Source organism: Mercenaria mercenaria, chromosome 4 (genome assembly GCF_021730395.1).
Source record: "Mercenaria mercenaria strain notata chromosome 4, MADL_Memer_1, whole genome shotgun sequence".
NCBI lineage: Eukaryota > Metazoa > Mollusca > Bivalvia > Venerida > Veneridae > Mercenaria > Mercenaria mercenaria.
Window position 1 is genome coordinate 42053978 of NC_069364.1, and position 16819 is coordinate 42070796.

The following is a 16819-nucleotide window of genomic DNA, read 5'->3' on the forward strand; positions in this document are numbered from 1 at the left end:
TCTGGAGACGACTTGACTTACTTCGTATTGGCCAACGACTGGATATGATGTATAACATCATCCGTAACTTAGTTGCTATTCCCCCAGAACACTACTTAATTCCAAATTAAAGGGCAAATTATGGCCTACAGGCAAATCCAAACAAACTCTGACTTTTATAAGTATTCATTTTTCCCTCGCACTATTGTCCATTGGAACTCACTCCCTAAGAATATTGTCTCTCTTGGGGCAAATCAGTTCAGCCCAGCCAGGCAGTCTGCCAGGTTGAATATGTGTCCACCTAGAAACCTGCTCTGTTTTTAACATATTTTTAATACAATCTGTATATACTCCTTTTGTTCTTTTCTCTCTTTGTCAGTTGACGCGCGTCAAAAGTCTATGTCGTCGCAAGGGGTTTGACTGAATGGAAGAAAGATAGCACTGATGTTCGGCTTCTTTTTCATTCTATCATTGCTATAATTATAGTCGATTTGTTGTAAATAATAGAATTTGGATCATTTATGGCTGATTTTGGCCAAATATGGTGATATCACACTTTTTGTTTATGTTATATACAATAGTTAAAGGGAACCAACTATTTGTTAAAACAAGTACCCGTTATAAAATACTATGCACTTATCTGGACCAATCCGAAACAAGTTCTATAAATAGCACCAATCAAAGCTCACTTCTGCTAAGGTATAAGTAGGTAGATGGATGACAGAGAATACATTCTCTTCTCCAGCCCGCCAGTGAGTGCACGTCTCGAGAAGGCACAGGGTATTGACAGAACAAGGTCATTGGCATTTTTCTGTCAATGTCCTGACAGAAGCTGGCGGGAGTGGCCCTAAAGGGGACTGTTTGTGACAAGGAGCTACGTACTTGGCTGACGGCTTGCTGTTCAGACGGCCTGCAAAATATAGAAGGCATGCAGAGAAGCCCCCGAGCTGCTCAAACTCCACGCTCAACGTGGGGGCGAGCGGGGAGGGGCACATCACCCACAGCGGAGGAACGGCGGAGGATTCCAGCGACAGCGGCTTGCAGCACTTACCGCCCTTTTAAGGGCGCCTTCAAGCAACCACGTCTCTTTACGGGTCTCTGTCGTTTAGGTCTCATTGGCCGTGACAGTGATTCACTTTTGGCATCAAAATTATTTCTCTTTGGCATATACTCTACGGAAATTGCGTAGAGCTATTTTTTCACCACTTTGGCTTCAAAAACATTTTTAACGGCATGCCTGGTGACATGCCGGGGGTCTATACTCTACATAGCTTAAATGCTATACTGTGCCCGAAAGGGCGGATGGACCCTTATTAAACATAAATAATAAGAAGAAGAGAATAAATTCTGGATTCATCGATTGATGTAGATATATTTAGGAGTCATCTAATAATCTATCCCAGTAGTACCTTGATGAGAAAGTTATTGCAACTGCGCTGTCAGGGCGGATAAATTATTTTAAAGAAGAGTTGCAGAACTGTATGTAGGTTTTGAGATATAGGGCCAGCGCATAGGAGTTTTACCTTAACGGTAGTTGAATGCTATAGACGATAGCAAATATAGGATTGGCATCGGAAATCTGAGGCAGAGACACGTACGTGTTTGGTAATCTACTGAGACAGTAGGAGAGTTACAGCTTATAAACGAGGTTCAGCGTTATAGGCGAAGTACAGCCAAGACATCGGAGTTATACCTATATGGTAGTTGAATGCTAGTATATGTAATAGTCTATAGGTGCTGAGCATCCAGGAGTCGGGAAAAACATATTGAGAGGACATAGACTGCATCTATGCGATATGACTCGTATGTCGTTGATTCAAATCATTGATTCAAAGACATTGTCTGACGGGAATTTCAACAAAAGGACAAGTCAAGTATAGTATCTCCAGCCTATAGGAGTTTGAACTGATTATCATTAGTTGAAGGGTGTTAGTTTGAAACATTGAGTGATTTGCCTGATCCCTGAAATAATCTAGCTCATAATTGAAATCATTTACGAATCATTGGTACACAAATCATTTATGCAAAGTAGCCAGAGAAAATTTTTATAAGATATATCGTCTCACCAGCTATACGTTTTAAGTATAGGATATAAGCCTCAAACGATCCAATATGTAAAATACTGGACTGTCCGAAGCGCGTCAGCGCTGAGGACCGTCCAGTATTATACATATTGGATCGTTTGAGGCTTATATCTTACTTAAAACATTGTTTTTATGACATAATCAATAAAGAATTACGTTAGCTCGGGATTCTCTTGATGCTTTTAATTGTGTTAACACATGCACGGAATAAACTAGTATTCTCACGAATGGAAGCGGGAGGAAAAAAATTTTGTGACATTTTGGAAACAAAAACTGGATTTATTTTAAGTCATGGCAAGGGAAATATGCTTCTGTTCTTTTTATTTAAGTGTGTACAAGGAAACTTTCTAGTTGTTAAAATTTATAAGGGTATGGCGGATGAGGATAATATTTCACTGAAAGCGTAGTTGGAATCGGACAGCTGAAGAAATTGACTGCTGCATGTGCACTGAATATGAGAAAATGGGTGATTTGTTTACATGCCTGGCAATATACTGTTGTTGTGATTTATAAGTTCAATGACAGTTTTTGTTGGGTTGTACATAAATTTGCCCGAAAATCTTCAAATTTAGTGCAAGAAAACTTACAGAACACACTTTTTTGATATATTATCGGATACAGCTACTGGTAAGTCAAAACCATTCTAAACTTGCGATATTATTTTCGTTCCTGTTAACTGGTTAATGGCGAGGCGGAAGCTGAAAACTAAGGAAAACCTGCTTTCAATACGAATTTTATCTTTGCACCCAAAACTACTCTTATTTAAGTTATTATCACAATGGATGACAGTGCCCGAGGCACCCAAAGGGAAAGTATATTTAATTAAGTCCAAACTGGAGTACTGAAAAATATATTTAATATCATTCACCTTGAATTTATTAGTTGTTTTTTTTTTCACTTAAATCTCAGTATTTCATCCGAAATCATAAAATGAAATAGTATATACAAGTACAAAATTTATAAATATTGAGACAAAACTAAGGTTCATGTAAGTACATGTGTCCCTTATTTGCAATTGTTTTTCTTTTCCATTCACAGACTGAACAAATATGAGCAAATGCTTCACACTGGCTTCAAACACAAGAAATGTAGGCAATCTCTTATACGTGGGTGCTATAAACGTTTATACTTTGAAAGGAGCACTCTTTTTTGCAGTTTTTTTTTTCAATACGGAGAACGCCAAGGTTTTTAACATTAAAATTACGGTATTAGAAAAAATATTTTAGTAGGATCCATAATAGTCACTTAAATTAATAAGCATTTATCGTTCTGAATGGTATATTTAGAAATGAGCCTGACATCCCTAGAAAAACCACATTGAGTTTCACTTTGTGTTTCAGTATTTTGCTTGAAGCTACACTGGAAGTAATGCTCAAATAAACATGAACTGTAAATTCCTATGGTTAATGCTAAAAATTACTGTCAATACCCACAGCAAAAATATTATTTGCAGGCGTTTAAATGAACATTCAGAAACGTGAAAGCATTCAGATAGTTTTTTTTTTCTATGCACAGATGCACGGATAAATTCGGAAAATGTGGATTGTGACATAAATAATATAGGCTGTGTATGAGGATGCAATTGTTCACTTAACTTTCGTAAATTGTAAATTATTATTATTATTTTTATGCTCCTCGAAGGGCGAGCATAGTTGCCACTTTGTCCGTTCTTCTTTCCGTCCGTCTGTCTCTGGAGTATAACTTGAAAAGTATTAATGGCATTTTATTGAACTTTCACATAATTTTAGAGGCCATGGAGACAAAGAACACTGTCAAAAAACCATAACTCTACCTTACCTAGCTTTTGAATTATCTCCCTTTATCATACAAAATAAGGCTTATCCGGATTATTACTTGAAAAGTATTAATGACATTTCATTGAAACTTCACAAAATGATAGAGACCACTGACGGAAAGTTCAGTGTCAAAGAACCAGAACCGTACCTAGTTTTTGAATCATTTTCCTTTTTATACAAATAAGGCTTGTTCGGAGCATTACTTTCACAACGTATTCACGGCATTTCATTGACACTTGACATAAATGATAAAGGTCATTGATGGGAATTGCAGCGTTAAAGAAACATAACTCTGCCTTACCTAGTTTTTGAATTATCTCCCTCAAGCACATGCATCGGGGAGCATCATTCAGTTTTACTGATTCCTTGTTGCGACTAAAATACTGTTAAAAAAGGTAGTTAAACGTAAAACAAGCACTCCCGAATTATTATGGTTGATTTGTACTGTATTTAATCATTTAGTTTCAAAGTTAATGCAAGCAGTAGATAACCGCTTTGTTAAATGTAGAGAACTTGAGACTGCATGACTAGTAGGCCCTCCCTCGTCTCGAAATCCAGGAATTTACTTCAGTACAGCCTCAAAGAACTATCATGATTGGTCTTATAAAACTGCTTTTTAAGCAGAAAGGAATAAATTCTTGCACAATTTTTAAAACTGGAAACGTAAACAATATTAAGGAAATTGTTGTTCTAGCAAGACTACGTCGACGCATGCAAAAAAAACCCCCAAAAACAACGTATAAAGTTATTTTTAAAATTTTGCGATTTTGTCCATATTTATTAGGCATCTATACATCAAACTTAGTTTTGATATAATTTTCCTTTTTATTATCAGTACTGTGAATTGGACTGCTTTCATTTGGTTACACTATTTTTATAAGGAATTCACTATTATTAGGTTATTTAACATTGTTCTGTACAATACGGAGATATATTTGGACGAGTACCCAGCTGAGAAAACCATATTGGACGAGCCGCTAGGCGAGTTCAATATGGTTTTCTCAGCTGGGTACGAGTCCAAATATATCTCGTATTGTACAGTACAATGTTAAATAACCTTTTTATTCTATATCTATTTTATCTTACTATAATAATAGTTTAAATTAAAAATGTTTCACTGAATATTGTATTCCTGCCTTTTCTAGTTTTTCCCAGCTTGGTATGAGTGCAAATATATATTATACAGAACAATGTTAGACCTTAAATAACTTTTTTATTCTATATTTATTTCACTTCATACGTAATATACGTAATTCATTGAATTTTGTTTTTTCTACGTATCATCATTAAAAAAAAGTATATGGTGCAATCTCCCTACAACAGCCATTTGGCGATTTGGGTGGTAATAATACTTGGCTGAGATATTATGCGCACAAACATTGTCAGCAAGTTTGGTGAAGATCGGATGAAAACTGTTCGACTTAAAAGAGCGGACAAGGCTAAATTTTCCGTTTTTCGAGTAATTCAAGGACTATAATCAAAGAGTGTCTGGTACAATTTGGCTGTTTATCGAAATTGGCCGAGATGTAATGCCCACAAACATTGTCAGCAAGTTTGGTGAAGATCCGACGAAAACTGAATTATAGAGCAGACATGTTTTGGATGCTGACCGCCCGTCCGCTGCCATTCATAATCTTCTCCATTTTGTTTCTTAACCGTTAAATCAAAACTGCTGAGGTAGCTATTCAGACAGTTAGGGCTGATACCAATTTCTAGGTTTCGTCCGGAACGGCTTCTTTTAGCGACTTTTCAAATATTCCAACATCTGATGATCCTGTATTTTTAAGTTTTTGATTATTAACAAACGTTTTAATATCTAAATCAGATAGCATTGTTATCCCTTGAATCGTTTTTGTGTTTTGTAAAAAAAAAAAATAAAACTCAAATTAAATCCAGATTTCAAGACGCATAATCAAACTCTGTATATAGAGCGCCTACTTCATCCGATTTACATTCGGAACATTTTAACGCGTTTCAGGCTTTATCGTATGTTTAACATGGGACTGTTGAACCGTCCAAATACAGAAAATACAGGATTTTTTGTACGCGCGTGCGTCCAAATACAGAAAATACAGGATTTTTGTACGCACGTGCATCCAAATACCGTAATATATTGTACGGTCACGTGTTGCAAATGAACGTTCGCGATTGGATAGATAAAATAGGTATAGAATAATGCTAAATATTGGACTTCACGAGTACATTGATTCTGTATATGAATCGTTTTTCTCGTGCAGTCCAATATTAAAGTAATATTGGACTCCACGTGGGAAATACTGTACTGAGTCCAATTGAAAGCAGTCCGATATTAAAAATACAGTACTGCGAGTACAAAGGAGTGACGTCATGACAATGTTTTAACAAAGGATATTCCTACATCGTTTGTGAACTAGTCTAAGACACCTTAGCGATTGGACCCATTTCATTGTTTAATATACTAAAGGCGTAGGCACACACCTAGGTCATATTACTCGTATCTTGACAGGAACATTAATGGAATTTAAATTCTACCAAGACTTCAAGAATGTGTAAGCAAACCAAAGTGAATTCTTCAACGTATGTAGGATTTTATAACGTTGTAGTATTCATCATTGCACTGACTTCACATGCCTCCAGACTGAGATCTTTTTTCTGAAATCATATAGCACTAGTTTTTGTCGAGTCCGCTTGCATGGCAGTGTATGTATCTGTCCTACCTTTGCCCAAAGTTTAACCGGGTCCTTATCTCATAGGTCAAGGTCACACTCATGTCAGATCTTGTACAGGCTGTAACCTTGACATATATAGAACTCCTTTTTTCATTGACATAAATATTGAATTTAATGAGATGGTGTGTAAAAGAACCAAGGTCGCAAGGAGAGGTCAAAGGTTACCACTGATACAACAAAAACAGCAGGCTTAATATTGTTTTTATGAAATTTTATTTATAAAATGTCCATTATTGTTATGCTAAAAATGATACTTATAGTTTACATCTGGAAGTGTGTACATGTACTTTAAAAAATACCGACTCAATATAAGTTTCCAAAAACAACATTATTATGTATAATTACATTATATACCATACATGCCCTTATTAACTGCCCGGAACATTATAGTTATTATATTATTATTATACCAGATTTATATAGCGCCCTATTCATGATAAATACGTTCAAAAGCGCTTTACATATACTGCAGCCACACAGGGCGCGAAATCATCCTCTACTAGTACAGACACAGAGCGATCTGACCAGAGGGACAGAGTGAGATAAAGCCCCCAGAACAGACGGAGAGAACTTAACATTTCAGATACAGACGTGTCCGGCTAACTTAGCCTAGCTCTTTTCGAATAGACAGTCTGGTTCTTTAACGTTCCCGGTGTATAGCACCGATACTCGCAAAGCCGTCTTTCCTGAGAAGAACCAGTACAGGCCTCTAGTTAGGTGGGAGACACTCAAGAGCATCTCAGAAATTCCCAGTGCCTGGACCGGGATTCGAACCCCGGACCTCTGGATTGACAGTCAAGCGTGTTACCACTAGACCACTGGCCTAGTTGGCAAAAGAGGGGGCGGGGATGTTATTAAGGCATTTTTTTTTCAAAAAAGCTTTCCTGTAAATGTGAACTATAAATGAAACTTTAAAAATATATAGTACTTTCATGCTGCTGGTATTCATTTATAACCTAAATTAACCAAAAATTGATATTTTTGTTATCAAATGGTGGGGGCACGTTAACTGAGATTGGGGTGGGGGTAGGTAATTAGAGAATATGGAATATGGTATTCAAACCACAAAACAATTTCACGAAAGGAAACAAGAAGGAAAACATCATACTGCTTAAATGTATGACATAAAATCATGGTAAAAAAGACAATGTAATATATTATGCCAATCGGTATGATCTAGAATTGTAAAAAATCTAACAATAATTTAAAAATAACTATCCAAATTCCTTGAGATAATTCTGACTCATTAATTATCTTGTTTCGAACACTTCTTGATATAACTTTGAAATAATGAGACATTTTAAGAGTCTAAGATATGGTGAAAATACAAACACTAACAAAATCATATTACAAACAGCAATAAATTATATATATAGTATGGTAAAAAAAGAAAAGAAAAACATGCAACAAATGCTTAACAGACTGAACACTAATCAAAGTTTCCAGTTTAGAAATATTGCACACCAGCTTTTTATATACCCCTTACGTATACAGTACACATGATTGTTTCTATGGTTGCTTGATGGGTTTACATGGAAGAGCCAACCCAAGTGCCATTCGACTTAAGAGAGACTCTAAATGTTATTTAAACCCTCTGACAAAACTATTGAACTATTTTCTGCCTAAAGATTAGCAAGATCCATGTCATAATAAAAGAAAATTATTCTAGTTTGGCTTATTGCATAGATTCATACGAAAATGTGTGGTTAATAATTGGTTAGATGACATAAGTTTATTACTGCATGAGCACCCAATGCCAAAATCGGTGAAGCGTTCGCTTCTTCTACCAAGTTAAAAGCTACAACTGTGAAATAGTTTTAAGTATTACTGATAACACACTTCGGCGTTAATACTATAGAGGCGAAAATAGTATTGTAGGCAAGTCATAGTGAAACTTAGTCGGAATGTTACCATCATTAAAATGTTTCTGGGTCATCTGGGTCAAAAACAAGGTTGTTATGTAAATTGATAGGAAAACCTTGTTGCCACCCTACTGACTACATTTTCTACCTTAACTTCGTAAAACTTTGTCAGAATGTTTGACTCTGTTAAATCAAAGTCAAATTTGAAACTGGGTTTTTTGAGTACAACAAATAGGCCACTGGATAGAAAAACACGTAAACATCACAGAGGTCACATTTTCTACATGAAAACATAAATCTTTGTCAGAATGTTTGACTCTGTGAAGTCCAGGTCAAATTCAAAAGTCGGTTATGTAAGATTGAAAACTAAGACACTTGGTCAAATAATACCAAACCATCGTTGAATTTCCTAAAAATTTGTCAGAATATTTGTCTCTATGAAATTTAGGTCAGTTCTGAAACTGGATTATTTAGGTCCAAAACTAGGTCACAGGGTCCACCGTAGAAAGATCTTGTTAACACTCAAAAGGCTATATTTTCAAACTGATCTTCACGAGACTTGGTAAGATGTTTGTCTGTTTCAAATTAAGGATATATTTGTAGCTGGGTCATCTGGCTAAAAAGCTAGGCCAGAAGGTCAAATTGAAATTGAAAACTGTGGCTATTGACCAGTTTAATTTACATAAAACATTGTTCAGAATGTTTTTCTAAATGGAATCTAGTTTTACAAATGGTTTCACATGACTACACTTAGCAGCCTTTCTACATATTTTAAAATTTTTGTTTGAAATTGCTGTCCAAATTTCAGTATTTTACTTTGTTTGCAGACCACTTCTTTCAAGGATGACTGTCCCGAGTACTAAAATCCATGACCGCAATGTGCTGGATTTTTATTGATATGAAGAGTGCACCTTGAAATTCAGTTTGTTTGAAACTTAATTTAACACAATCACTCCTGGAAAAACCTTCTACTGAAATAATTGAATCATGTAACATGTTAATCTGTTAAAAACATAGCCACAATTCAACGTTTTGCTTTAAAAACTAAGGTGAGCTTCCTAAGGCCACCGTGGCCCTCTTGTTTTTGAAAATCAAAATAATTCCTAGTAATTATTGTAAGTCCGCCTTGTTGATTTTTTTTCTTGCGGAAACGTTTTGTTTAATTTTTTTGAAATGCAACAAATGTATACAAGAGCTATAACAATGATACCAAGATCACTATATACAATCAGGACACATCTGACTGGTTCCATTTCATACTTACTGATTAATTAATGTTTTAACACACATTAGCATCCATCAGAGGCTTGACACAGTGCATACGTCACTTTAGTCTGAAAAAAATGCCTTTTGAAATGATAAGATAAACACATGCCAACATTTCTGAGTCATAAGTGAAGAATATATCAAGTACTAGTATACAATACTGTATTAATGGTGTTTCTGTTCGCTGATCATTTCAATACAGTATATTATTAAACAGCGACTTAGAAAACACCAAATACACATGTAATCAAATGATCACGTGTTAAGCGGTTGCAATTCCTTTTCCCCTTTATCGGAGATCCATAAATCTGACGAGATATTCTTTGACTTGGACCTGCAAAATATAACAACAAATGTTAAAGTATTACACTTTTCCATTCGATTAGCTCAGTATAGGTAGAAAATAATAGTTCCAATGAGAAGATTGCAGGTTCAGATCCGTGGAAAGCATATGTTTTTCACGATTTTTAACTGCAGATATTACACCCAAGGTCATAACAGATAGAAATTGATATTAGCAAGAAATCTGGTTCCATTATTACTAGTCAAAATACAAACTCAAAAAGACAGATAATTAAACAAATACAATATAGCGTTAAAACTATCTAATAAAAGGACAACTTCAAATCCAAAAATTAGAAAAGTGTTACATAGTGTTAAACCCAACAAATTAAAAGACAGTGTTGAATACAAGAAATAAAATGATAGTGTAAAACAAAACAAATAAAAAAATCATAGTCTTGAGACGTCCGGAGGTGGTATTTTTTGTTGTTAGATTTATTTTCTGTTTTATGGCAGCTATTGTGCACCTCAATGTCATTCGTTAAAAGGTAGGATAAGCAGAGATCGAATTAACTGAATTTACATTTTCTCTATTAAAAATGTCACGTACTCTGTATAAAATTTAACTTTATAAAGCGACCCCCTTCACAGTTTGCATGAAAATCAAATAAAAATTTGACTGTGAAATTAAAATCATTACCCTTACTTTCTAAATATCTCACTTATAAATTGCGTTATAAGTAATATACTAGTACTTTTGATTTGTTTGTGACAAACAAATGCCAAACTATTAAAATACATGTATTGAAAACAAGCATAAATGTGCTTCAAATCTAAGATGAATTCCACGTGACCCCTCATGATTCAGGAATTGATATTGCCTAAATGGACGGCCGGTGTAATGAAGTATTTCGACCCCCATAGAATAACGACCCACCGATCATTATTCTATAGAAAATGTGAATCCTTTCCTTTAAAATATTGACTCCCCTTATAAAAAACTGACTCCCTTTGAAAACTCTATAGAATAACGACCCCCGGTCATTATTCTATAGAAAAACTGACCCCTCCAAGTAAAATACTGACTCCATAAAGATGACTCCCTTCGAATCTCATAGAATAACGACCCCGGTTATTATTTTATAGAAAAAGTGACTCCTTCCATGTAAAATACTCACTGCCGAAATTACTACATTCGAACTCTCATACAATATCGATTCCCGGACATTATTCTATTTAAAAAAGTTACTCTTTCCGTGTAAAACACCGGCTCCTAAAAAGACTTTCGACGATAATATCTATTAAAAAGTGATCCCCACCAAACCTAACGGACAATTTTACTAGATCTACAACTTTAATACCCTCCATTGCCAATAGTAAACATTTTGATTGTACTACTACTACTACTGGTGCCGCTACTTCTATTGCTATTACTACATGTACTTCTTCTTCTTCTACTACTACTACTACTACTTCTACTACTACTACTACAACTGCTACTACTGATATTACTATACCCGCTTCCACTAATACGTCATGTACATCTGCCTCTTCTTCTCCTGCTGCTGTTGTTGCTGTCACTTATTCCTCTGCTGCTGCTGCTGCTGCAGCTGCTGCTTCTGCAACAGCCACTACCACTGCCACTACTACTACTACTACTACTACTACTACTACTTCTTTCTATTGTTGCCGCTACCGTACTTTACTGCCACTGCTAAGTATTGCAACTTCTATTAATTCTAAGTTCTATGCTAGCAGTTTCTTGTGCAGTTTTCTTTTGAAGAATTACTTCATACCGAAGTTTGCAGGGATTATTGACACTGGTGTGTTTTGTGAACGTATTGTGAATTGTTATTTTCCTGAACAAAATGTATACACCAAGATACAGCGTCTAGAAATACAATCCCTTTTCCCGTTGCGGAATGCTCCGATTTCCGTGTCAAGTGATGGTATCTGGGGCTAATGGTCAAACGGAAGGACGGACGGACGGACAAGGGCAAATCTATATGCCCCCCTCCCCCGAGTGGGGGCATAAAATGCAGCAATTAGGCCTTAGATACATGAGTTATCACTAAATTTGACCAAATGACCGGGGGTCGTTTTTTTATGGGAGTCAATATTCTTCGTGAGGTTCAGTTTACTTCACGTGGGGGAGTCATAGTACTATGATCTGGAGGTCATAATACTATGACCGGGGGGTCACTTTTTCTATAGAATAATGACCGGGGGGTCATTATTCTATGGAGGTCGAAATACTTCAATACTTCATTACACCGGAATGCAGTGATGTAATCATGGACTTGAGTACCTTATCATTGATGATCTTATATAATCTGAATGGTCAGTGTGAATGGATCGAGACCGGCTGAGACCGGCTGAGTTAGGACTGTTTGATTACTGATAATTCAACTTTTAGATGTGATTAGGAATAAAATAAATATTCCACGACTGTCAGTGACACACTCTCGCCCTCAAAATAGTCTTTAATCCAAAAACAGAAAAAATAGTAATAAACCAACAAATAAAAGATTATCGTTAAATCTTATAAGTAAGAACATACTGTTAAACCCAACAAATGAAAAGACAGTTTAACCAGACAAATAAAAAACAAAAATATACTTTTTCATTTTTCGCCTCACTGCATATGCTATGCAGGCTATGGCAGCTACAACAGCCACCGCACCAACCACTATACCAGCAATCACATCTGAAATGAACAATTATAAACTGTAAAAGATAACAAGAGCGTCATTATGACTCTGAATCGCTCACCTGAGTAATATTAGCTACATATATCAAATGTCAAACTGATGCTAAAATATTAAGGAAGTAGGTCAGTAGGTCACATTCATGGTCACTGAAAGTCAGTTTTAAGATCAGTGTGCATAACTGTACATGACACCCAAATTTCAAGGCTGTATCTTAAAAAACAAGAAAGTAGGTCGGGGCAGAGCCTCTTTTCACCCCAGGGGCATAATTCAAACAATCTTGTTAGAAATCAACTAGGCAGTGATACATACCAAATATCAAAGGCCTTAGACCTAGATTTTTTCCTATATAAGTCTATGTAAAACTTGGGACACCCTAGGTGGGGCCCCTTTTCAACCAAGGGGCATAATTTGAATAATCTTGGTAAAGAGGACCACTAGGCAATGCAACATACCAAATATCAAAAGCCTAGGCCCTCCAGTTTCATACAAGAATGTTTTTAAAGTTTTTCCTATATAAATACATTTGTATAATCTAAAACTATGGACTCCCAGTGAAGGGCCTCTTTTCACCCCAGAGTAATTATTTGAACAATCTTGGTAGAGGACAATAAGGCAATAATACATACAAAACATCAAAGGCCTAGGTCTTGTGGTTTCAGACAAGAAGATTTTCAAAGTTTTTTCCTATACATGTCTATTTAAACCATGTGACCCCGGCCTGGGCGGGGCAATATTTGACCCTTGGGGGATAAATTGAACAAACCTGGTAAAGGACCAATAGATGATGCTACATACCAAATATCAAAGCTCTAGGCCCTGCGGATCTGGACAAGAAGATTTTCATTTTTTCCCCCTATATAAGTCTATATTAACCATGTAACCCCAGGGGCGGGGCCATATTTGACTCTAGGGGGACACTTTGAACAAACTTGGTAGAAGACTATTTGATGATGCTACATACCAAATTTCAAAGTCCTAGACCCTATGGTTTTGGACAAGAAGATTTTCAAAGTTTTTCACTATAGAAGTCTATATAAACCATTAATTTGGTAATTTGAACAATCTCAGTAGAGGACCACTAGATGATGTTACATAAAAATATCAAAGCCCTAAACCCTGTGGTTTTGGACAAGAAGCTTTTCGAAGTTTTACCCTATATAAGTTTATGTAAACCATATGACCTCCAGGGCGGGGCCATATTTGACCCTAGGGGGATAATTTGAATTTACTTGGTACATGACCATTAAGTGATGCCACATACCAAATATCAAAGCCCTAACTGTGGCTTTTGACAAAAAGATTTTTAAAGTTTTTACTTTCAGTTGCCATGGCAACCAGAGTTCTGAGTAAATTTCATTTCTTTGAGCAATTTTGAAAGGGGGGTACCCAAGGATCATGTCTGTGAAGTTTAGTGAAGAAGAAGATTTTTTAAATTTTCAATATGGCCATATAGGGAAAATAAGCCCCGCCCCTGGCGGCAATGTTTTTTACCGAAACAAAATGGCTTAGGCCATTTTGGTAGAGGGTTACCTAGAGATCATTTCTACAAGATACTTTTTGAAATCCGGCTAACAGTTTCTGACTAAAAGATTTTCAAAAATTTTCCTTTCGGTTGCCATGGCAACTAGAGTTCTGCATGGAATTAAATTCTCTGGGCAATTTTGAAAGGGGGCCACCCAAGGATAATTTCTGTGAAGTTTGGTGTAAATCTGCCCAGTGGTTCTGAAGAAGAAGATTTTTTTTACAAATTGTTGACACACGACGCACGACGGACATCAAGCGGTCACAAAAGCTCACCTGGTGACTACGCGACAGGTGAGCTAAAAACTGACCGATTCAAAACCGAACCAAATTAACTCACGAAAAACTGTTGATGATGACAAAAACTTTTTTTCAGGAATAAAAATAAATAAATGTTTATCAATAACAAAATTTAGAACCGTTTTGCACCAACAAATTGAAAAAAAGAAAAGAAAAAAAAAGCTTTAAACTTCATTTTGAAAATTGTGACTGAAAACGTACAAGTAATAGAAAGAGCATTGAAACTCGAGGGTAAACGATTTGTACGAGGGGGCGTAGCCCCCGAGTATAAGTCGTTTACCCGAGAGTTTTAATGTTCTTTCTGTTTTGTATCATAGCCATCCATATATGGTAGTTCAATAGGCGTTCCACATTGCCAAATACAGTAGTTCAGTGAGTACTCAAAATCCTTGCTTTGTAAATGTGTAAAGCTCAGGTAAAATAAACCAATGCGAGCACAGAAAATCAATTAAATACACGTCGCTGTCGCTGTGAGAGACACGCCCATACACGCTGGCATACTTTCCTATCCAACAGTGCGGTAACTAGCGTGCGGGTATTTAATACCTGCACACTTTTAGTTACCGCACCCTGCGCTCAGTGTATACGATTTACCTGCACCAAATTTGTTAAGAAAAAACACCGAGCTATGATACAAATAATAAAAACAATCATACTTTATAAAAACAATCTAAACTAACCGCGACTGCTGATAAGCCTTATTTGAAAAATCGATAATCTTGTAGCTTTGATAATTTTCTTCCGTAAATTTACGTTCATCTCCGAAATTAAGTGGGGCGCAAACCATGTATATTTAAATTGCATAATTCATTCTCATCCTTCAGAGGTTCTTCAAAATCCCGATTCAAATTTCATTGTAAACAGCTAGTACTCTAGAATGAATTGCATTAAGCTATCTGTAATTAATGGCAGACTATCTTTTGCAGGCTTGAACAACTAATAAATTGCCAACTCCACGAGTAAGTATCTGGTGTAGTGGGAAAATATTATTATTCTCATGGTAAATATTTCTCATGGAAACACAGCAAACAATAACAAGAAAATTATCTTGGGACCCTGTGAACTTTACCTTCTAATTACTTACCGCGAAAGCAGTAAGTATCTTTATCAAATACTAGTATTACATTATCTAAAGTATTAAAGTCAGAGGTACTGCACTTTCTGACTTTAGAATCAAGAAATAAAAAACCCTAATCCAATCCAATCAGCATTTCAGAAGAATATTTCTGCTAATATAATACAGATGTGCATGAAAAAGTCCATTTTTTCTTTCAGAATGATCGACTTGTATTTCAATTTGCAAATTTTATTTCAAATGGCATTTTTACTATGCACAGATCAGATTTTTTCAAAAAGTTTTAAAAAAAGGATGAGGACAGACAGAGATTGATCGGACTTACAAGGTTTCTTTAGTGTGCTGACAATGCCTTCATCATTGTTTGTATTTGGTATTTTGCCCAATGTAGTTGTGTGACTTTGCTCGGAAGTACTCGTGCTTTTCAAGGTGGTAATTTTACTGTCAGTCTGTGATGTGTCCTTATCTGTGACAGCCTCAAGTGTATGATCTTTGGTCGTTGTCACAGTTAATATTTCTTTAGTCGTACTTGGTGTTGTCGTAGTAGTCGTTGACGGAGTCGTGGTTGTAGTCGTAGTCGTGGTTGTAGTCGTAGTCGTGGACGGAGTCGTGGTTGTAGTTGTTGTTGTAGTAGTGGTTGTTGAGAACCGTGTGCTTTCAAAACAACGGACGCTTACAACTGGATCTGTATTCGATGCTTTAAAGTGATTCAGTAATTTCATTATCAAAAAACAAAACAATAACATATACATCGTAGTATTAAACATGTACAGCTTATTAACTATTATCGAATCGTTCATAACCACTAATCATGTACAAATTATGAAGATATTAGCGAATCATTTATCGTACTTAACATATGCTTCTTATGTAAATACTGTTTCGAATCAGCCATGGTACTAAAGATGTACATCTTATGTAGATATTTTCGAGTAGTTCATGGGTGCTAAACATGAACAACTTATGTAAATATTATCGAATCGTTCCCGGGTACTAAACATGCGCTTCTTATGTAAACATTATCGACTTAACATGTAGATCTTATATACATATTTTCAAATTGTTCATGTAACTAGAGATATACATCTTAATTGAGTAAATGGTATCGAACCTTTCATGGGTACTAAGTATGTCTTTCTCATGTAAGTATTCGCGAATTACAGAAAGTATTTCTGAATCATTTGTTTTGGGGTTATCCCCCTTTATGACTGTATACGTTAATGTGCAATATTGAC

At 35.9% G+C, this 16819-nt stretch overlaps 2 protein-coding genes across 2 annotated transcripts in view; both read right to left on the reverse strand.

Moving 5' to 3' along the window:
- The window catches only part of LOC123551545 (BLOC-1-related complex subunit 5-like), a 256821-nt gene that overhangs the window by 78261 nt on the left and 161741 nt on the right, over positions 1-16819 (reverse strand). The gene's annotated exons all lie outside the window — the stretch shown is intronic.
- The window catches only part of LOC123543828 (mucin-2-like), a 44879-nt gene continuing 34823 nt past the window's right edge, over positions 6764-16819 (reverse strand). The window contains exons 13-15 of the mRNA XM_053542153.1: positions 15910-16281; positions 12597-12684; positions 6764-10029 (exon numbers count right to left, since the gene is read on the reverse strand). Coding sequence (XP_053398128.1) covers positions 9951-10029; positions 12597-12684; positions 15910-16281 — 539 coding nt within the window. The 3' untranslated portion in view covers positions 6764-9950. The remainder of the gene's footprint in view (positions 10030-12596; positions 12685-15909; positions 16282-16819) is intronic.